This window comes from Rhinoderma darwinii, chromosome 1 (assembly GCF_050947455.1).
Source record: "Rhinoderma darwinii isolate aRhiDar2 chromosome 1, aRhiDar2.hap1, whole genome shotgun sequence".
Taxonomy (NCBI): domain Eukaryota; kingdom Metazoa; phylum Chordata; class Amphibia; order Anura; family Rhinodermatidae; genus Rhinoderma; species Rhinoderma darwinii.
The window spans coordinates 129,635,484-129,660,020 of NC_134687.1; the positions used below are offsets into that span (position 1 = coordinate 129,635,484).

The following is a 24,537-nucleotide window of genomic DNA, read 5'->3' on the forward strand; positions in this document are numbered from 1 at the left end:
TGCCTCCCGATCTGACCCCCTTAGACTTTTATCTTTGGGGTCATCTGAAGGCAATTGTCTATGCTGTGAAGATACGAGATGTGCAGCAACTGAAACTACAGATACTTGAAGCCTGTGCTAGCATTTCTTCTGCGGTGTTGCTATCAGTGTGTGAAGAGTAGGAGAAGAGGGTTGCATTGACAATCCAACACAATGGGCAGCACTTTGAACACACTTTATAAGTGATCAGAAACTTGTAAATAACTCATGAAAGAATAAAGTAACGTTAAAACCAAGCACACCATTGTTTTTCTTGTGAAATTCTCGATAAGTTTGATGTGTCACATGACCCTCTTCCCATTGAAAAAACTAAAGTTGGATACAAAATGGCCGACTTCAAAATGGCCGCCATGGTCAACACCCAGCTTGAAAAGTTTCCCCCCTCCCATATACTAATGCGCCACAAACAGGAAATTAATATCACCAACCATTCCCATTTTATTTAGGTGTATCCATATAAATGGCCCACCCTGTATATTTATTTGCATTGTGCACTGAGAAATAAGTATTTGATCCCCTACCAACCATTAAGAGTTCAGCCTCCTCCAGACCAGTTACACGCTCCAAATCAACTTGGTGCCTGCATTAAAGACAGCTGTCTTAAATTGTCACCTGTATAAAAGACTCCTGTCTACAGACTCAATTAATCAGTCTGACTCTAACCTCTACAACATGGGCAAGACCAAAGAGCTCTCTAAGGATGTCAGGGACAAGATCATAGACCTGCACAAGGCTGGAATGGGCTACAAAACCATAAGTAAGACGCTGGGTGAGAAGGAGACAACTGTTGGTGCAATAGTAAGAAAATGGAAGACATACAAAATGACTGTCAATCGACATCGATCTGGGGCTCCATGCAAAATCTCACCTCATGGGGTATCCTTGATCCTGAGGAAGGTGAGAGCTCAGCCGAAAACTACACGGGGGGAACTTGTTAATGATCTCAAGGCAGCTGGGACCACAGTCACCAAGAAAACCATTGGTAACACATTACGCCGTAATGGATTAAAATCCTGCAGTGCCCGCAAGGTCCCCCTGCTCAAGAGGGCACATGTACAGGCCCGTCTGAAGTTTGCAAATGAACATCTGGATGATTCTGAGAGGTCAGGTCAGATGAGACTAAAATTGAGCTCTTTGGCATTAACTCAACTCGCCGTGTTTGGAGGAAGAGAAATGCTGCCTATGACCCAAAGAACACCGTCCCCACTGTCAAGCATGGAGGTGGAAACATTAAGTTTTGGGGGTGTTTCTTTGCTAAGTGCATAGGACTTCTTCACCGCATCAATGGGAGAATGGATGGAGCCATGTACCGTCAAATCCTGAGTGACAACCTCCTTCCCTCCACCAGGACATTAAAAATGGCTGGTGGCTGGGTCTTCCAGCACGACAATGACCCAAAACATACAGCCAAGGCAACAAAGGAGTGGCTCAAAAAGAAGCACATTAAGGTCATGGAGTGGCCTAGCCAGTCTCCAGTCCTTAATCGCATCGAAAACTTATGGAGGGAGCTGAAGATCCGAGTTGCCAAGCGACAGCCTCAAAATCTTAATGATTTACAGATGAGTTGCAAAGAGGAGTGGGCCAAAATTCCATCTAACATGTGTGCAAACCTCATCATAAACTACAAAAAACATCTGACTGCTGTGCTTGCCAACAAGGGTTTTGCCACCAAGTATTAAGTCTTGTTTGCCAAAGGGATCAAGTACTTATTTCTCTGTGCAAAATGCAAATAAATATATATAATTTTGACAATGTGATTTTCTGTCTTTTTTTTAATATAATCTATCTCTCACTGGTAAAATTAACCTAGCCTAAAAATTCTAGACTGTTCATGTCTTTGACAGTGGGCAAACTTACAAAATCAGCAAGGGATCAAATACTTATTTCCTTCACTGTATATACACACACATATTCATTCATACATATATATATATACACACACACACACACACACACTCATTCATACATATATACACACACATTCATTCATACATATATACACACACACACACACACACACACACACATACATATATACACACAGTGTACCCACTGTTGAAAATGTGAGAAAATGGGAGGCAGACTTCAAGAGATTAATTTCCCTTGAATTGCATCTATCAACGCTCGGTGAGTACTATAGATGTCTTTGTATACCACATGGAATGCGCTCACACCTGAGACCCAATCTCTTTCCTGCAAACATAGCACTTAAGGAGAGATTTGAGGCCATTTCAAATAAATATTCTCAAGATCTCCTGCTACTGAACCTTGAGTTCTTACAAAGAGAGATTGACCTAGTTAAAATACGTCTGAGCAAAAGGGATGCTCAGTTAAAAGAGATTATGTCTACACAAGATTTGTCAACCCTGAAAGAAAAGGTTACCCTATATCTACAGAAATTCTGGGGTGATATTGAGAAGACCAAGCGCCAGAAATGGCAGCGAGACCTGGATGACTATACTACAGGCAAAATGTATTGCTGGCAGGGTGAAGATGCTGACCCAAGGGGTCCCAGGAGGATCGAAAGAGGACCCAGAAGACGACACAGGAGAGCTGAGCCATATAATACGGACTCAGAATTCTCTGACGACCAATACAATATTCCTTTTTTAGGGGACAATATGGACACTCCTATCACAGGAGAAAGCGAACCTGCAGGGGCAGGAGGAAGAATAGGAGGAAGAATGAGTTCCAACAAAACCAGAGGCAGGTTGATTCCAGCACGGGGGATACGGCAATATCAGACCAGGAAGAAAAATCTCCAGACCTAGTGGTGAATATTCCGTCATATATGTTAACTGACCCACAGGTTAAAGTGCTCAACCGTGGTCTGTCTTTCTGTCCAAATAATCCTATTTATTTGTTTAGGTTAAATTTGGATTTAGAATGTTTTTTTAGGTCATTGAGACTTAAGGTATATTTTTCTGAACAGTCAAAATCTGTGAATGATACATCTGTAGCCTCAACCAATGAGATGTTCCACCTTAGAGATTATGGGTTATGTAATAAGAGTAAATTTCAACCTCCCCAGAATATCCGTGCTGTTGAAACCTATATTTTACTTGTCAAAGAACAGATAGATTCTTTGAAGAAAATGCAGAGTAGCCAATTTAATCATAGAAATTTAACACGTGCAGAAAATTTGGCACTTAAGGAACTAATGGATAATAGTGATCTAACAATTAAACCGGCGGATAAGGGAGGTACCATAGTTGTTATGGACACCTCCCTATATCTACAAGAAATGACAATGCAACTTAATGATACCAACGTATATGCTGCCTTATCGGGTGATGCTAAGTTCACGTATTTACGTGAGCTGGATACCCTGATCAGTAATGCATTTAAGAACAAAATTATCGATAGAAATTTACGTGAATTTTTGCAGGTGAAATTCCCTGTGACTCCTGTATTTTATCTCCTGCCCAAAATCCATAAGGATTCCACTCGGCCCCCTGGACGCCCTATTGTTTCAGGGAGTGATTCCTTGTTTGTCCCGGCGGCTATGTTTTTAGACAAAATCCTTAGGCAGTTTGCCATTGGTGCGGACTCCCACATCAGGGACACCTCTGACTTCCTGGTCAGGATACAGGATCTCACGATCCCTGACCAGTCGGTTCTGGTTACCCTTGATGTGGGCAGTCTTTATACTTCAGTTGCTCATCAGGAGGGCATTGATGCCTCACTTTTTTATTTGGAGAAGTCAGGCTTCTCTGAGGACAAAATTGGGTTTGTTCGATCATTACACCATCCAGATACCAAACACACAGCAGGACTATAAAATCACTGGCACGTTCTCATGTACATCCTCCAATGTAGTGTACATGATCCTGTGTACAAGGTGCATCAATAAAAGGAATCTACATTGGAGAAACAATACAAAAACTACAAACCAGGATGAATCTACACAGACATACAATAAAACAGGAGGTGGATACACCCGTGGGAAAACACTTCTCTGGACCTGATCACAGTTTGGCAGATTTAAAAGTCCTAATACTAAAGGGTCATTTTAAAAACAACAGAGAAAGAAAAATTTGGGAATTCAAGATGATGATAAAATTCCAGTCATTGACACAAGGCCTCAATCTAACACCAGGATTTATGAGCCACTACATGGACACACGTCACATCCCCCATCAGACTGACTCCAGATGCCTTAACTCCTAAGTCATCACCCCTATAACCTCCGTTTTATTGCCCCGGCTTATCTTAATGATGTATCACCTCATGTACTAATTGTCTTTGTGTAACATCTAAATGTTGTGCTTTTTTCGAAGTCATTCATTTGTAAACTGCCTGAAGGAGTCTCTGTGCTCTGAAAGCTTGCATATAGAACTTTTATGGTTAGCCAATAAAGGTATCATACCTTCTATACTTCTGTCTGTTTTGACACAAAGGTATTTAACATTGCATATTCGGGCATTACTGGAATTTATACTTATGAAGAATTACTATCTGGTAGGAGACAAATTTTATTTACAGAAGAGAGGGACGGAAATGGGGTCGAATATGGCCCCCACACATGCAAACATTTTTATGCGACGGATGGAGGAGGATCTTGTCTATGTGTCCCACCACTTCAGTCAAGTACTGCGGTGGTGGCGATACATAGACTATGTCTTCCTCATCTGGACCGGTTCAATTAGTCAATTACAGGACTTTGTAACATTTCTTAATGGTTTAAATTCCACTATTAGGTTCACTATGTCATTTTCTACAGTTGCCATTGAGTTTCTGGATACTCGGATTTCAATCTCTGATAATAAGCTAATCTCTGATCGGTTTTCCAAAAAAACTGACAGAAATAACCTTTTACACTATACTAGTGGACATCCGAGAACGATGTTGAAATCACTGCCATATAGTCAGTTGATTAGAGTCAAGAGGGTGGTGAGTCAAGAAGACAAACTATCCTCAAGACTCGACCAAATGTGTAAAAAAAATTCTGATCGGGGTTATCCGAGTCATGTTTTGGATTTTAACAAACGGAAGGTTGAATTGTTGGATAGACAGGATCTCCTCAGTGGGCAGCTAGCTAAGAACAAGAATGTCCGGTTACCATTCATTTCCACCTTTTCCTCATTAAGCTCACAGATTGGTGGGATTTTGAGGAAAGATTGGAAGGTATTGAGTAGAGCCTTTCCAAAGGTTGCTGAATTTCAAGAGAGGCCTATGATGGCCTACAGGAAAGGCAAAACAATCAAAAATAGTGTGGTTAAGGCCGATATTGGGTCATATCGGAAAAGTCAAATGTTTTGGCCCCCCCGAAGCATGGCTGTTACCCGTGTCTAGGATGTAATATCTGTGACAATATGATTAAGTGTGGCGTCTTTAACCATCCACAAACTGGTAAAATAATGAATATCAAGGTTTTTTTTACGTGTCAATCATCTTTTGTTATTTATTTGCTGAGCTGCCCTTGTGGTCTTTACTATGTTGGTGAGACCACTACAGAAGTGCGTCTCAGGATGAGAAATCATAAATCAAATATCAATACTAAGAGACAGGATTTACCAGTGTCGAGACACTTTGTTGAAAAAAAGCATAGTCTGTCACAGTTGAGATTCAGAATCATTGATTTGGTGCCTCAACTGAGACGTGGTGGTGATAGAGGTTTGGCTCTCAAAAGAAAAGAGCTAGAGTGGATTTACAGATTGGAAACTATGTCTCCTAAGAGGTTAAATATAGAATATCCTTGTGGCCCACATATTTAATATAGTGGTGGGTAACTTGCCCCCTTAAAAAGTATAGGGATATGATCGGTCTATGTCCTTGATGGTATAGTTTGTGTCCTTGATGTATAAATAATTTGAGGTCTTATTTTGACCTCTCTTTTGAATATACATATTTTATGTTTATTTTTATATTCACAATTATTGCATATTAATATATATATATTTTTTCTTATTCTCTTTTTCTACACCTTTTAGATACACAATTTTATGTCAAGCAATATGTGAGATCTTGGAAAGCAGCAGAGGCCTTTTTTGTGGAACTATAAATGTATATCAGCAGATTTTCAATATATTCAATCCAAAAAATAGCGATGCAGTGTTTCAAGCGTGTTTTTATACTGATTGCACTGTTACAATGAGATCTATAATGGAACCTCTTTTTTATGTTTTGAACCATGTCTTCTTTAATAAAAGCGAGCTTTGTATTGATAATTAACGCATGTCCCATGTATTTTGAATATGCGTTTTCTCTGTGATACGGTTATTTGGGAATATTTGATATCCCTGTTTGGGATGACAATACTCCCACTTATCATAATAGCTCCACTTGTTCTAATGGTGACTATAGTCACACTATATTGTGCTAGGACGAGATTGGTCTTGAAATGTTGTTATCCTAAAGGGGAGCCAGTTCTCTACTGACAGTACTGCCACCTTTACCTACATCTATTTTTTCTATCTGCAGACACTACAGTGCAAAACCCATCTAATTTCTTGGGTGATGCATTGTCGTGTCCATTGAATTATCTGGACTATGTCCAGCTATAACTATGATGTTTTCTATAATTGTCTATTGTCTGTGCATTATTTTCGCCGCTGGCGCGTGTGCAGTAGGAATGGAACGCAAGTTCCGTCTCTTCACATGCGCAGTGGTGATTTGCTGCTCAATGCGTTCCACCGGATTGAACATCCGGTGTGGGCGCCATCTTGGAGCATGCGCAGTAGATACGCGCGAATACGACATGCTGACATCTTTATCTTTGTACAGACTTATCGCTAAACAGTAAGTTCATTGCTATAAAAATTAAATTGGCCTCTGCCCCTTTTCCAATTATCCAAATTGCCCTTATTTATACTATTTATGAGATTCATACTTCACTAAATATGCATATTATATTGTCTATGTATGCTTTACATTGAAAAAACATGTGCACTTTATGATCGATTTTTTTAAATATTGGGATGTATATGTCTGTATGTTTTATTGTAACTGTACATAGGATTGCTTTATTGCTGATTAACGTATGCTCCTCCTATTTATACTTGACACTTTATTTAGTTTGTGATGGCTTGAGAAAGGTTCCTGTTGAACCGAAACGTTGCTGTGTTGAGGTGAATAAATCCACCCTGCTTTCATCTACCTTGAAGTCCTGGTGCCGTTACTGTGTTCTATGTTTTTCTCTATTTTACATTGGGGAATTGATTCATCCCCTGGTGACGAGCACATGGCCTGATTTTCTGGAAATATTGAAGTGCTGTGTTCATCTATGTCTGGACTATATTCATACATATATACACACATATATTCATACATATACACACACACACACACACACACACACACACACACACACACTCATTCATATATACACACACACACCCATTCATACATATATACACACACACATTCATACATATATACACACACACACACATATATATTATAAAGTGAAGATGACAGATTAAACTACTAAACAATAAAAAGGATTAAAATGGTAGCATACCCATTAACAAACTCAGTAGTCTCTGGACCTTTGAACTCACCCCCACAACCCTGTACAATCCTTGGTCATGAATACCTAAAAGAGAGAAAGCAAACTAGATTATACAACAAAAGAATATATTTCTAAAATAACATTTCCCCGTTAATCTCTGTACACTCAATCTTGTACCCATCTGGTCTAGCAGGTGCTCTGTACCAAGACATGAGGCCCTCAAGTATTTAAAGGCTATGTACACTTTTGAAGGCAAATTTTTTTTTTTTTTTTTTTCAAACAAATCAATGTTTCATTGCATTTTGAACAAGTTTTTTACTTTTACGTTACTTTTTGAGATACAGCTTCTATGTATCCTGTATACATAGAAGCTGTATCTTGCCGTCAAAGCAGTATCAGTCAGGTTTGCAGGACTGACTGCTTCAGTAAACAGGATCCAGTTCATGAACTTAGATGTGATTATTAATAGCTGGATCCTGAGTGTAAGCAGTGAGTCCTTCAAAAATTTGCTTTGAAAAATTTACACAGCGTTTAAGTTATAGTCCATGTTTGATAATGTATATATTTGGTATTATTCTACCCATGAGAATTAGAGGATAGTAATCCTTTTACTCTGACCTGTACTGGTGGAACACAAGCCACATTACAGTACACATGTCTACATGGAAATGCCAATTTAAAGAAACTGGTTACATACTGAATACACAAGAAAAAAAAACAATCTTTCCCAGATTTGGGTTGACCAAAAATTAAAAAGTTATTCTAAATGGCAGAAAAAAACCTGATCACAAAGAGTATACTCGATGTGCCTTGTTAGTCGATATCTTACATAATTCTCTGAAAGTATTATTATATAGAATTATATATATTATAATTAAGCATTATATAGAATAGATTTAGCAATTTTTATAGGGTCTTACGGTTTTAGCAAACCTAAAACATATTTGTTGTACAATGAAAAGTTATGTCATTTTCTGATAAACTTTCTGTATCAGTTTCTCATGGTTTTCAAGATCTGGCTTGCCGTCATTCTATAGGAATATTTATTGTTTACTCACAGGGGATAAAAAAAATGTTTTGGTCGCATTTTATTATACAATGGTCAGTTTAAACATACTGCTCAATAGCAAGGTCCCACAGGCGACGTCAGAGATACAACGTACATCAATAAGTAGAAATATATTACATTTTAAATGCCACAGTATAAGGCTATATCTATGAGCTTTAGTGTTCATCTGACCCCATATTCAAGCAGTGCGCTGGTGGCATACGAACAGGAAAGGCTGGCATCTAAGAATTACTTGTTTATTATGTCGTAAGGTAGAGATAACATGTTCTTGTAATATTTGAGCTTGGCATTTTGCTACTTATATTCTTATATTATTTCACAGATTATAATCACAGTGCTGTACTGAAATTCTCTAAGGAGATTTTCTTTTTCTGCTATTATAAGCCTGTGAATACTGGATAAAAACATTTGTTATACAATAGATCCATCTGTGACAAATGTAAATTAATGATATACCCTGAGGGAGTAGAAATACTGCAAAATAAGAGGCTTGAAACGGCATTTTCTCTCAAGACACACGAGAGAGATGCATAATGCTACGTGCACTCGACTAGACTCTGCAATTTGTGCACGTGAGTGTGGGGGAGGGGTACGCAAATTTTTATTCTCAAAAATAACTGCTGTTTTGGTTAATGTTTTTAAGCGTGGGAATCCACAATAACAACGTTGTATAAATAATTATAAGCTTTGTTCCTGCAAGATGTCATGTTATAAAAACAAGTAGTCTAGTGTTTCTAAAGGCAAATTAGATCATCTCCAAACTGGGACTGTATTTTTATTTCTCCTTCAGCAATAAACTAATAACATTACGTCTATTCACCTATAATACAAAAACTGCTTACTTTCACAGCTGGCTCTCCGCTGCGCAATAGTAAAACAGTTTTCAGGCAGCCTGTAATATTAGTCATAGAAGTTAAAACTAAATTCTGGAAAGTTAGGAGGGATGTTTAGAAAAAAACACTGGTGATTTGTTTCGAGTTCACGTAAAGTGGAGATCAATCTTTAACTTATCTGCTCTATTTATGGTCTTCAGTGCTGGTTGTGTTGCATGATGCAGCTCATTTACAATGTTCTGGTGTTAGAAGTGGAGACTACGCTTCTCTCTGCCTTAAGGCCCTTTTACACAGGCCAATGATCGGGCAAACACTCGTTCATATAATCACTCATTCACGATTTCCTTGTGTAAACAGGGCAACGATCAGTCGATGAAAAGCAAACACATCTCCCTGTGCTGCCGACATGATGGAAATGCATGGGGACGAGCGATCATAGTAATGATCGCTCGTCCCTATACATTACTGATCATAGCTCCTTGTGAAAGGAGCAAACGAGCGCCGATCAACGAGCTGTCTCTGATCGGCGCTTGTTTTTACGGCCAAAATTGGCCAGTGTAAAAGGACCCTTATTCTCACCCATGATTTACACTGAAGCTCTGATATTAAATTAACCGTTGTATACAAACACAAACCCACCGGGAAGTATATTCATTGAGGGCTGATTTTTATTTCAGCAAGGATACGATTGTCAACTAAACCATCAGTGAGGTAGCTGTCGTACATACATACCAGAGGAATAGCGCTCCAATAAGCGGACTTTTAAGTACGCTTCCTGAGTATTTCACACATACTTAGATTGGCAACAACACTGCTCATCTAAGCTTCGCAACGTTCTTTATTAGTCTAGTTTCCGAATACTATTAAGATTGTTTTATGGTTTCTTTACATTGTAATACCAAAAAATACACCTGTAAGGATAACTATAAATTTACCATGAGATTCAAAAAAATATGTAAAAAGGGATCTCTGTTCTTTAGTACATTGTAGAAGACATTCTCAGAAAAACCCTTTAGTGTACATTCGCACATGGCAGATTTATTGTAGAAATATCCGCGATTGAAAATCCCTTCCGTGAATGAGGTTGTTTCTGCAGGATGTTAATGCTAATTTTTATTGCCTATTCTGATGTATGGAACAGTCGGAGAAATTTCTGCAATAAATCTGCAAAGTGTGAACCCTAATAAAATCAAGCTTGAAGTCAAATACTGTAGATAACAAATCTCATATTGACTCATCTAGAGCAAGTAGAACAAACTCAATGGATAAGCCGATCTCTGAATCATATTTTTGATTTGGTATTATATATAATATTGCTCATTTGACAAACATTCACTGAACATTTTACAATTTAATTTGGATGCAATGATTGTCCACAAAGAGGCATGTAAAATAGGGTGAGATAGTGATATAGTAGAACCATGTTTATCTATAAGTCTTTTTGATAAAATACATTACCCCTTGATTCAATGGCACGGATACAATTTTTCACAACAGCAAATCCATGTTGGTCTAGCTGAGCGCCTAAACAGAAACATGAAGTCATTTAGTACTGGGTTTGAAAAGAAAATAAATTAATTCTTAACTTTTTCTCCTCCCTATTCTTGTACTTGTTCGAGCTTATTGCCATGTCTTATTACACCCATCTCATGAGGATGTGGCTACTGTTGTGTTACTAAGTGTAAGCTCACATCACGTTTCTGTCCTACATTTAGCATGCACGTTGGAAAAGCGATCAAAACACACTAAGGCCTTATTCACACGAACGTATAATACCTCCGTGCTACGCGCGTGATTTTCACGCGCATCGCATGGACCTATGTTAATGAATGGGGCCGTTCAGACGGTCAGTGAATTTCATGCAGCGTATGTGTGCTGCGTAAAAACTCATGACATGTCCTATATTTGCCCGTGTTTCGCGCTGCACGCACCCATTGAAGTCAATGGGTGCATGCAAATCGCGCAGGGCACACGGAAGCACTTCCGGGTGCCGCGCGCTACAGTAGTAAAAACTATGAATGAAAACAGAAAAGCACCGGGTGCTTTTCGGTTTGTAAAAATAAAAACAGAGTGTCATCATGATGCCGGCTGCGCGAAAATCGGGCAGCCGCACACCATATGCTGATGCCACGCGGACCTTTCGCGCACGCAAAACGCAGCGTTTTTTGCACGCGCTAAACGCACACGCTCATGTGAATCCGGCCTAAATGTGTCCTTTTGGCTTCGGTCAGGCTGGTAAACATCAATATACTTTTTTTTTTGACGGATAGAATAGATTCGACTATGCCTTTCCATCCCATTGGATCTCGCAAAAAAAAGTATACCTCCCAGTACTTTTTTTTTTTTTAACACGGCGGCTTATGTGTGATGGATGCCTCTGTACGGTTTGTCAGCAAGCTCCATTGACGTAAGAGTCCATATATAGACAGTTATCACTGGAGCTGCCAACGCATGAGTGGCTGCCCTGCTTGCAAACCCTGGCCACCCTGTCTCCCTATGATTAGGATCCTCTGGGATACACACAGAGAAACATCTCCCCCTCCCCCGCACGGCGACTTTATCGTACCTTTCCCATAGCTGGAGTCCCCGGCTGCTTTGAAAGCAGACTGAGTTCCCGGCCGCTATGTAGGCCCAAGGAAGCTACGTCACAGGAGCTTCCCTGCCAGAGCCGCAATGACAACTGGCCAGTGTCTGCCCATCTGGTGTCTTTCCCATGGGAGAATAAAAATATTTGTTTTTTGGAATGCTGACATCATTGCTTCTTCTTCCTGTGAATCCTTGAGTGGGCTGGAGCTGGTCCATAAAGACTGTCTGTTACATCCCCATTTAAAGTCACGGTGGTGCTGTTCCCGTCCCTATTTCTACAATAGCTACCCCAGGGAAACTCCAATGACTTGGCTTCCCGATCCACCTTGCCTCCCAATGTTCGCTCTGTAGACCCGACCGGCACTGCAGTCCTGTCGTAACTTTCCAACAGCCAGAGTTATGTCACTGTGGCCACCTCAGGATAGCTCCAGAGAAATAGATTCCCCGAGCAGAGATAGCAGCCGGGGACTTCAGCTGAGGTCATCCATGGTGGCCAGTTGCTATCCTGGCCCAGCAAACCAACATCACTGGAGCTTCCCTGGCTTTGCCCCTGGCCAGTTACGTCCCTGGGGCTACTGGCTGAAGTCCCGCACGGCAGCCCCCAGTACTACCCAGCTCCTATCGTGTCCCGGGAAAGCTACTTAACCGGAGCTTCCCTAGTGTTGACTCAGTGATGTAATTGGCCAGTTACATCATTGCGGCCACCCCAGGTAAGCTCCAGTGATGTAGTTTCCCCGGGCCATAGGCTATAATTGTATCTGTCTAATTGATAAATCATGAACAAGGTCATGATAGTTCATGATATATCCATTAAACCAATACCATTATAGCCTATGGGTGACTGATGCCACGGACAGGCATCTGTCACAGCCTAAGTTTAACTTGTACGCCGGGAGCTTTTTCCTGATATACACATTAAATGTAGGAAATAAACCTGATGTGCCGATCGCCTAACTTCCTAGAGTACAATGAGTGCATGAATCTAGCACGGACATGCTGGGACTGGCATTCCATGTCCCATACCACATGAATGTGAATACACAGGACATATCCATTCTAAAAAGACAGCGATTATCAATTATTGTCGTCTTGCGTAAGATGTAAAAACCCAGGTTTAAAGCGTACCTATTGCTAAGCTTGTATCTCTGGGTTTACTGATGGAGACTAGTTGTGCATGTGAGAGACCAACCGTCTGCTGCAAACAGGGGGCAAGGGACCTCTGTTTTCTGGATCACTGGGCTTTACTGTATATATACACACACATTGCCTTTTGTCCTACAGAGTCATGCACCACAAACGTAGAGAACCAGGGGCCAAAGGACAAACACACAAGGGCTGAATAAGGCCCATGTTTTGCCAGTTGCCTACTACTTTTAGGCTCTACAGGCAAATTTTTAAATTGTAGTTATTTATTTTGACATCGCTCAGCTACTATGATGCTAGCAACTATGATGCTAGGAGCCCGGCTCCTTGCAGTGTGTTCGGTCCGGGACTTGCGGCCGAAATACGTTCCGTCCATTACGGACGTAACATGCTCGTGTGAACCCAGCTTAAGGATTGCATGGATTTCTATTTTTATCAACCATCGTGACATAGATTCATGCACTTTCCATAGCCATGGAAGAAAGTATTAACCAATCAACATGAAGAGTCTAAATTTTAAATAAATAGGTTTCATTTTCTTTGCATGTCTAGTTTATTCGCAAGTTTAGAAGTTACTTGTGCTAACATGCTGGCCAAGATCTGTCGACTTTAAAACATTTAAAGAGGACCTGTCCGCTATCCTCTCATATTTGTTCTAGTAAAGATCTGAATTCCACATAAAGTAACACTTATATAGCACTTTTTCTTATAACCCAGCGTTGTGGCGTTCCTGTGTTATTCCGCCTGGAAATTTAACATTGACAATAGGGTGTGTCCCTACTCAGTCTGAAAAGTAAGTACTGATTGGACTGTGTTAGACTGTAAGGACACACCCCACTGACAAGGTAAAGAGTAATCAGTTGTCAATTTATTTGTCAGAGGAACGGCACAACGCAGCATTCTAAGATATTCAAAAGATACTGCAGAATTGTTATTTTCCAGGAAATATATCTAATTGACAGGTCCTCTTTGAAAGAGGAATGCATGCAGGGAAATTGCAACAAAAATTTAAATATTTGATTGTAAAAACATGCAAAGTTATACTCACCTCCCTCTGTTCTCGTTGTAGATCTGCTGAGGCTCAGAAATCTCTGCAATTCAAAAATATATATAATTTAGTTTGACAAATTCTAAGGCCCAGTTCACACAGATTTTTTTTCTTCGCTAATTTTGACACGAAAACTGCGTCTGAATCCGTGCCAAAAAATAGCCGAAACTGCCTGATTTCCTTTTGATCAGAGTTTGATTCCTGAACTATGCTCCTGGGCGAAGGGCGCTTTAAAGCATTTTTCATCCCTGCAATAAAATCACAATATGTGACAACTAGAAGTCTTAGGGCCCGTTAACACAGAATTTTTTCACACGTTTTTTGATGCGGAAATGGGAGGCGGAGGCGTTTTTTTCCCGCGAGTGGTAAAACCTGGTCGCGGGAAAAAAGTGACATGCCCTATCTTCGGGCGTTTACGTCTCTGACCCCCCATTGACATCAATGGGAGGTAGAGAAAGCGTTTTTCGCTGCTTTTTTGCCCGCGGCTCTCAATGGCCGCCGCAAAAAACCGCTGCGAAAAACGCGGCAAATGGCGTGCAGGCAAATCAAAATCTGCCTCAAAATTTCAGCCTGCAAAAAACTCAGTGTGAACATACCCTTAGGCTTTTTCTGTTCAGATATTCGTTGGGGTCCCGTTGTGACGTTCCGTCTGAGCTTTCCGTCAGAACGGGACCCTGAACAGACAAACTGAAACTAGGTTTCGGTTTCCATCACCATTGATTTCAATGGTGACTGATCCGGTGCCCATGGTTTCCGTTTGTCTCTGTTGTGCACCCGATCCGTAGTTTTGCCGGAAGCAATAGCGTAGTAGACTAGCTTCCGGCAAAACGACGGATCAGGTGCACAACAGAGACAAACGGAAACCATGGGCACCGCATCCGTCACCATTGGGTTTGTGTCTGTTCAGGGTCCCGTTCTGACGGAAAGCTCAGACGGAACGTCAGAACGGGACCCCAATGCAAATGTGAACAGAGCCTAAGACATTTTACAACAAATACAAGTAGTTCCACTGAAAAGCAATATGTATTCTGTATTAAAATTAAGTATATTTGATAGTCTTACAGATTCTTTTCCACCGAGTACTTCCATCCAGACAAGTCGATCATCTTCTGAAAATGCTTGCATGGTGACCAGAAGTCCAGGCCTAGGTGAAGATTTATCGTTAAAAAAAACTTTAATTGACAATACACAAATCTAGAACATGCAGGGTCAAATATGTATACATAAGAGAATACTTAGCCAGTAACAGACATAAAAACAAGTTAGGCCTAGTTCACATTGCGTTTTTGAACTACGCTTAGCGGGTACTTCAGGAAAGCTCCATAAGGGTCCATTAGCCCACCGGAGACTAAAAGAGTGTCCTTTTGATCTCAGTCGGGCTGGTATATGTTGGTATACCATTTTTTTTGCAGGATGGAATAGTGTAGTAGACTGTGCTATTCCATCCTGAGGAATCTCGAAAAAAACATGCGAGCAGTTCTAGCTTTAAAGAGGCTCTGTCACCGCATTATAAGTGCCCTATCTCCTACATAAGGAGATCAGTGCTGTAATGTAGGTGACAGTAATGCTTTTTATTTAAAAAAACGATCTGTTTTCACCACTTTATAAGCGATTTTCGATTTATGCTAATGAGTTGCTTAATGCCCAAGTGGGCGTGTTTTTACTTTAGACCAAGTGGGCGTTGTACAGGGGAGTGTATGACGCTGACCAATCAGCATCATGCACTCCTCTCCATTCATTTAGTCAGCGCATAGGGATCCTTTTAGATCGCTATGTGCTGTCTTATACTAACACATTAACAATACTGAAGTGTTTAGACAGTGAATAGACATTCTACGGTATGTCTATTCACAATCTCTGCACTTCGTTACTCTGTCTGTGGTAGTTACAGCAGAGGAAGCATAATCTCGCGAGATTACGCTGTAGATGACAGGTTACAACGAGATTACGCTTCCTCTGCTGTAACTACCACAGAAACAGTAACGAAGTGCAGAAATTGTGAATAGACATCCCGTGGAATGTCTATTCACTGTCTAAACACTTCAGTATCGTTAATGTGTTAGTATAAGACAGCACATAGCGATCTAAAAGGATGCCTATGCGCTGAATAAATAAATGGAGAGGAGTGCATGAGGCTGATTGGTCACTGATTGGTCAGCGTCATACACTCCTCTGTACAACGCCCACTTGGTCTAAAGTAAAAACACGCCAACTTGCCCATTAAGCAACTCATTAGCATAAATCTAAAATCGCTAATAAAGTGGTGAAAACAGATCGTTTTTTTTAAATAAAAAGCACTGCTGTCAACTACATTATGTAGGAGATAGGGCACTTATAATGTGGTGACAGAGCCTCTTTAAGGCTATGTTCACACGCACAAGTAAAACAGCAGAAAATTTCGGAGCGGTTTTCAAGGGAAAACAGCCTCTGATTTTCGGACCTTTTTGAAGCAGAAAACGATTGAGGCTTTTTTTTTTTTTTTTTTACGTTTTTGGAGCTGTTTTTCAATTGACCCTATGAAAAAACAGATCCAAAAACGGCTCAAGAAGTGACATGCTTCTATTTACGCGGCGCCCTTTTACTCTCCACTTTTTAAAGAAGCAGCGTAAAAAAACGCCCTGTTTGAACTAAACGCCGTTTTTGTCCATTCATTACAATGGGAAGCGGTTTGTCTGCGTTTCACAAACCTTTTTCAAGGAGTATTCCGAGGCGATTACATCCAGAAACATGCATGTGAACATACCCTAAAGACACTGACCCTGCAGCGTCCACTACAGTTGCTTTGCAGGAAGAAACAATAAAAGTTTGAGACACCTAAGAATGCTTGGAACTCAGATTTATATCTTGATGATGGTGCTCCATGAATTGCTTTGACTTTCTCAACAGTTGAATGAATTCCGAATGCATCCGTCCTATATCCAAGGAATTCAACAACGGACAATCCAAACACAGATTTATCGCTTTTCTTAGTTAATTCAACATCTTTGAATTTCTGCAATACTGTCTGTAGTCGGTCAGCTTGTACCTGCATTGAGTCGGCTCCACTAAGGACATTATCAAAATAGGGAACAACTTCTGGGAGTCCAGATAGCAGATCATCCATCAAACTTTGAAAAAATCCTGAAGCAATAAAAACTCCAAACTGCAAGCGGGTAGCCGTGAATGCTCTGTGTGTTTAATGATCTACAGCTGCACCATCGACAACCAGCTGTGGTAGACTTGTGCTAGGTCCAATTTAGCAAAAAATTTTTTCCTTTGGATATGGATGTTCTTTTAGTGTTTTGTGAATTGTAAATTTATATTCAGCCCAAATCTTGACTTCACCATTTGATTTCAAACAGAAACAATAGGTGTGGCCTAAGCAGGGTGCGTCATTGCATCTAATGAGCCCTGTCTTACTTAACCATTAATTAACGCCTCTATTATTGCACTGAGAGCTAATGAAACCGGTCGTTATTTCAGGAGTATTGGCCAATAAGTATAAATACATGAGATAAGAACATACCAATAACTGACATTGTTTTACAAACCTCCAGCAACAGCTCCATCTAGTGACAATAGACAATGACAATCAATACATAACACAAATCCTTTGGAGTCAATGACTGCCTGAAGTCTGGAACTATGACATCAGAAAATGGACTTTCCTCCCCTGAGATGCGTGGTCAGGCCTTTACTGCAGCGCCTTCAGTTGCTGCTTGTTTGTGGATCTTTTTGCCTTCAGAAAGTGAAAAGCATGCTCATCGGTGTTGAGGTCATGTGACTGACTCGTCCATTAAAGAATATTCCATTTTCTTGCCGTAAGGCGCTGTATATTTTGAGTCCGAATTTATCTGTACTGTGAAGAGCCTTCCTATAAGTTTTGCAGTATTTGACAGAATCTGAGCATAAAGTCTCACTCTATATACTTCAGAATTAATCCTGCTACTTCTACTTGCAGTCATAGCATCCAGTTCCATTGGCAGCCATACACGCCCGTGCCATAACACTGCCTCCACCATCTGAGACAGGTGATGTGGTATGCCAGGGATCAGGAGTCCTTCCTTACCTTCTCCATACTGTTCGCTTTCCATCATTCTGGTACAAAGTTAATCTTGGTTTCAAGATCCCATCATCTCTAAGAGATGGCCTCCTACTCTTGTATGGACAACTCTTTGGACTGCATATTTAGGGTCAATTCACACAAATACCGCAAATTTTCCACAACGGATCTCGTTGCGCAAAACCTGCAGCATAATACAGTAGCAGCAAACTTGATGAGATTTGAACAAATCTCATCCACACGCTGTGTAAATGCTCAGCGGTAAAAAAAACGCTCAGAAATGAACCTGTTGTGCGTTTTTTTTAATCCGCAGCATGTCAATTGTATTTGTGTAAACGCTGCATAAAACCCGCAACAAATAGCAGATGTTGCTTTTTTTGCAGCGGAAAAGCAGCGATTCCGCCGCAAAAAAAATGCAACTAAGAAAAAAAATTATTTACTCTTATACTTACCCAGAATACAGTGTTTCTTTGTCCAGGCCGGCCTCATGGGAGGACGTTTCATCCAATATGACCGCTGGAGTCAATCACAGGCTGCAGCAGTCACATGGGATTAAACGTCATCACAGGGCTGCAATACGTGAGGACGTCGGAAAGACGCGTCGCCATGGTAAGTATCAATTATCTTTTTTTTCAGTGCAGTTTTCTCCAGTGGACATTTCGGCCGAAAAACTGCACCACAGTTTGGTGCTGTTTTTCGGCCGGAATTACCAGCAGCGACCAGGGCGGATACACGGTGTGTTTTTTTTCCCCCGCCCCCTAGTTTGCAAATGTGATTACGTGAAAGGTAGTGAAGTCTATTGACTTACCTGGTGCTTTATTTGACAGTTAGCCACTCCGTTCCAGGTCGCCGTTGAGTTAAAAGATCTCCATTCTCACTCCCTGAATCCTACAGTGTCTGCTGTAGAGACCGGAAGTCAGGCTCTCAACGTAAGTCTATGAGAGCCTTGATGAGAGTCTCAGACTTGCATTGAGAGACAGACATCTGCTTCCTACAGCAGACGCTGCAGAATTTGGATGGTCAGAGTAGAGATCACATGACCCAATGACGGCCCAGAAGAGAACAGGCTACACCCGGCCATGAAACAGTATAATTTTTCCAGTAAAAATTAAGCCTTAATATCACTGTCAACAAAAAATTAAAAAAGGAGTTATGACTTTTTGAAGGCGGGGAGGAAAAAACAAAAGCATAAAAATGAAAATTAGTCTGGTCCTGAAAGGGTTAATAGATCTCTCTCAAGGTTAAAAATTAAAATTGTCATCTTACCTCTCTATAGCTTCCACATCGAAGCAGAACCTTCTGTCTATAGAGTCTGTATTTCGTTTTAAACAGTACTTGAGTGTAAAAATTTCCCCTTCACCCTAACAAAATATAAAAAAAATATATTTATTTCTTATTTATAAAATAAAAATGTCACAATTAGCGGATGATTCATACAAATGTGAGGTCCAACAGCTACAGTATTAAGGATCTTAAAAACAATCATGAGAATTTGCACCAAAATCTACAACAAATTAAGAATACAACGTAAGTAAATAGGATCTTAGGAGACCCTATTTACATTTAATGGCTTAGTAAATAATAGGTCACTGCTTTAATTTTCCAACTTGCGTTATAATAACCCCTGCACAACTGCCATACGGCAATATATGTTCCAATTGCCGATGCCCTGTGCAGTTGTCACGTATATAAACGTTTCCAGCCCAGAACGGGGCTTAATGAGAGCAGTGCTTCCGGTTCTTTGAGAGCCCCGGAATACACCGCCCCACTGTAGATCGCGCCACCGAAGCTCCCACTAGGAGTGGAATCCTCGGCCAGTGCTCTTCCCGGGTATTCCCCTCCTAGAGGGAGCCCCCGACGTCTCTCCATCCCCTCTGTAGATAGTGCCACCCCCTGCAGATAGCGCCACCTCTCTGCAGAGAGCAACCCCCCCCTTGTAGTTAGCATCACACCCCCCAAGGTAGGTAGATAGAGAAACCTAAACTCCCTCTAGGAGCGGAATCCCCAGTGTCAGACCACACTGGCTGAGGATTACGCTTCTATAGAGAGCCCCTGACATCACTGTTCATTTGAACAGCGACGTTAGGGGCTCTCTCTAGGAGTGGAATCCCCGACACTCTGGCTGGGGATTCCGCTACTGGAGAAGCCCCTGGTCACTATCCATACATGGACAGGGACATCAGTGGATCCTTCCAGTGGAATCCCTGGTCAGAGGGATTCTGCTCCTACAAGGAGCTAAAGTGGTGGTATCTAAAGGAAAGGGGTGCCATTTACGGGGGGGGGGGGGGGTTAGACCTCACGCACACGAAAGTATTTTTGTCCTCCTGTAAATACGGGTCATTGGTCACACGTATTCGACCCGTATTGCACCAGTATTTACGGACCCGTGCCCGTAAATACGGGTCCGGTGTCACCAGTATTCCATCCGTATTTACGGGCACGTTTTCGCTGCAAAATTGCACTGTACTATTAGGCAGCCCTTCTCTCTATCAGTGCAGGATAAAGAGAAGGAACAGCCCTTTCCGCAGTAAAAGAAATTCATACTTACCCGGCCGCTGTCTTGGTGACGCATCCCTCTTTCGACATCCAGCCCGACCTCCCTGGATGACGCGGCAGTCCATGAGACCGCTGCAGCCTGTGATTGGCTGCAGCGGTCACATCGGCTGAAACGTCATCCCAGGAGGCCGGACTGGAGGAAGAAGCAGGGAGTTCTGGGTAAGTATGAACGTCTTTTTTTTTTTTTTTTTTTACAGGTTGATCTATATTGTGATCGGTAGTTTCTGTTCAGGGTGCTGAAAGAGTTACTGCCGATCGTTTAACTCTTTCAGCACCCTGGACAGTGACTATTCACAGACGTCGCCTAGCAACGCTCCCGTAATTACGGGTGCACACACGTAGTCACGCGTAATTACGGGAGCCCCATAGACTTCTATGGGCCTGCCCATGCCGTAATTACGGCCTGAAATAGGACATGTGCTATATTTTTCATCGGCACGGGCACCTTCCCGTAAGCATACGGGCATTTTTACGTTCGTGTGCATGGGGCCTTAAGCTGCTATCTGCTGGGGGGGAGGGTTGCTATCTGCAGGGGGGGGGGGGCTGCTATCCAACTAATAAAATTCATCCATTTTTTTTTTTACGTCCATGAAAAACAGATGGCAAATGCCGGTTACAAACGGTCAGATGGCTGGGAAAAGGATTCATATTTTGGGAAACATTAATGCAAAACAGCCAAGGAAAACTGCCAGTTGATCCGTTAACTGCCCTTTTTTTCCACGTCATGCGAATATAGCCTTATAGCACCCTTCACTCTCCGCTCACAGTGATACAGGGTGACGAAAAGATGAAGACTAATTGTTACTGAGCTGTACAGTGTATATATCTTTACAGATATAATATAGATAAATATATGTAAAAATTACAAAGTGTTTTTTTTAAAAAAAAATTGCGATTTGTCTGCTCATAATAAAAATTCAAAATACAGAATTAAACTAACCTAGAAAATGAAAGCCTCATAAGTCTTGTAAAAATTAAAGTAAAAATAGTTGTGATATTCAAAGCTGTTGCAAAGATATTATCGTTTAAAGTGAATATCAGAAATGGAAAATTTGACCTGGACACAAGGGCAGTTCTCCGATGTCTTGGCGATGAGTCCCTCTGTTGTCCGTGCAGTCCTGCCTCCTGGGATGACGCTACAGCCCATGTGACCGCTGCAGCCTCTGATTGACTGCAGGAGTCACATGGGAAGACACATACAAGTTACAAGGCAGCACATCCAGGAAAACAAGGAAATTTATTCACCCACCAATTAAATGTTTCAGTCCAACTGGACCTTTCTCAAGATGCTTGAGAAAGGTCCAGCTGGACTGAAACGTTGCATTGGTGGGTGAATAAATTTCCCTGTTTTCCTGGATGTGCTGCCTTGTTTCTTGTATGTGGATCTTACCTAAGGGACCCAAGGCCTGCACCCGGTATCTTTTTCTCTGGTGTTGTGATATTCTTCCTTTATTTCACATAGGATGACACGTCATCCCAGAGGCCGGCCTGGACAGAGAACAGAAGAAAATGTTGAAATGACAACACGTGGGTAGAAAGTTACGTTTTTGCAGCGGAAAAGCTTTGATTCTGCTGCAAAAATTGCAACATTTGCCGGTGAATTGCTAGTGAATGCAATGGGGAAAACCCACAACAGAAAATAAACTATTCCGAAGTGCAAATTGACATGCTGCGGATTAACGCACCGCAGGTCAAGTTTTTCGTTAGCTTTTTTATGCAGATTGTGGATGAGATTTGTTCTGTTCTCATCCACTCTGCTGCTCCTTTAACCCCTTCTCGACATCTGCCGTATATATACGGCGCTGTCGGGAAGGTGTTCCCGCAAGCCACAATACAGTTACGTTGATGGTGCGGGCTCAGAAGCATAGCCCGCACCATCACCGCGGGGGGACAGCTGTATTATACAGCTGGCACCTTCCTGTAACGGCCAGGACCAGAGCTATTCTCCGATCTGGCCGATTAACCCCTCAGATGCTGCACTCAGAGAGCGCAGCATCTGAGGGTTTTTTACCCGACCAGCAACCCAGCGCCACAAACAATGGCCTCCGGATCTGCCTTGTACGGAAGCTGATGAGTACCCACCTCCGGCGGGTCCTCATAGGCTTGCTGTCAGTGAATAACGGACAGCCCGAATACACCGCACTACGTATGTAGCGCAGTGTATTAGAGTAGCGTTTGGGGCATCAGGCCTTGAAGTCCCCTAGGGGGACAAGTAAAAAAATGTTTTCTAATTTTTCCCATAATAAGTCTTTTATTATTGGAAAAAAAATAATAATAATTAAAAAAAACTATACATAATTGGTATCGCTGCATCCGTAACGACCCAAACTATAAAACTATTATGTAATTTATCCCGCACGGTGAAGCCTGTAAAAAATTTTTATTAAAAATAACACCAGAATCTTTGTTTTTAGGTCACATGTCCTCCCAAAAAATGGTATATAAAGTGGTCTAAAAGTCACATTTACTCCAAAATAATACCAATAAAAACACCAACCCGTCCCGCTCAAAAAAACTAAAGCCGGACACAGCTTTGTCCACGCAAAAATAAAAAAGTTACGGGTCTCAGAATATGGCGACACGGAAAACAAATTATTTTTTTCAAAAAAAGGGATTTTATTGTGCAAAAGCTGCAATACATAAAAAAAACAAAACAATATAAATTTGGTATTATCGTAATCGTATCGACCCGCAAAATAAAGTTAACATGTAATTTATTGCGCACGGTGAATGCCGGAAAAAAAACCCAATAAAAACCGATTCCAGAATTGATCAAATAGTCGTGTGTGTTCCAAAATGATACTAATAAAATCTACAGCTTGTCTCGCAAAAAACTAGCACGCACACCGGTTCATCAACCGAAAAATAAAAAAAAAGAGTTATGCCACTAGTAATGTGGTGATTAAGAAACATCCCGATATGCAAGCCGGAGGGGAACATTCCTTCAGTTTCAGGGCCCTAGTATTTAGGAACTAGGAAGGGACATAGAACATCTGCTGGAAGAGCGGGCGCCCGTGTTTTACCAGCGCAACACTTTCCCAACAAAATTTCCCAAACTACAAAGGAGAAAAGGTCCCCAAAAGGTGCACAGTGGTAGAAAAGAGGGATAAGAAAGAAAAACGTTTATCAGTGCGACACCGGTCTGTGCATAACAGATTGCTTCACAGCGTAACACACATCTATGGATAATTTATTTTTACCACCATTATTATACCCTCTTATTATGCCCTGATATAGTCCGCACAGATTACATATGCCACCACATTATAAACTGAAATACCAGCAAAACCCCAAACAAAAATACTACTACCAAGCAAAATCCATGCTCCAATTGGCACTCCTTCCCTTCCTAGCACTACAGTGTGCCCAAACAGCAGTTCACGTCAGCAAGTAAGGCATTACCATACCTGGGAGAACCTGCTTAACAATTTATGGGGTAAGATTCTCCAGTGGCACAAGCTGGGCAAACCACATTGTGCGGTGAATAGGCAGATCAGTGGAAAAATTGCAATTTTCACTTTGCATCATCCACTGCATATTAATTTCTGAAAAAACACCTGTGGCATCTAAATTTTCACGATAAATGCCTTTAGGGGTGTAGATTCTAAAATGGGGTCACTTTTTTTTTTTTTGGCACATCAGGGGTTTTGCGAATGCAACATGGCGTCCGCAAACCATTCCAGCAAAATCTACGCTCCAAAAGTCAGATACCACTCCTTTACATCTGAATGCTCCCATATATGTAGACCGCAGTTTATAAACATATGG

General features: G+C 41.3%; 1 protein-coding gene across 4 annotated transcripts in view; it reads right to left on the minus strand.

Moving 5' to 3' along the window:
• The window catches only part of ARHGAP10 (Rho GTPase activating protein 10), a 394,713-nt gene that overhangs the window by 222,462 nt on the left and 147,714 nt on the right, over nucleotides 1-24,537 (minus strand). For all 4 annotated transcript variants that reach the window (XM_075860371.1, XM_075860369.1, XM_075860372.1 and 1 more), the window contains 5 exons: nucleotides 19,480-19,574; nucleotides 15,234-15,315; nucleotides 14,172-14,214; nucleotides 10,853-10,918; nucleotides 7,502-7,576 (listed from right to left, as the gene is read on the minus strand). In XM_075860371.1, coding sequence (XP_075716486.1) covers nucleotides 7,502-7,576; nucleotides 10,853-10,918; nucleotides 14,172-14,214; nucleotides 15,234-15,315; nucleotides 19,480-19,574 — 361 coding nt within the window. The remainder of the gene's footprint in view (nucleotides 1-7,501; nucleotides 7,577-10,852; nucleotides 10,919-14,171; nucleotides 14,215-15,233; nucleotides 15,316-19,479; nucleotides 19,575-24,537) is intronic.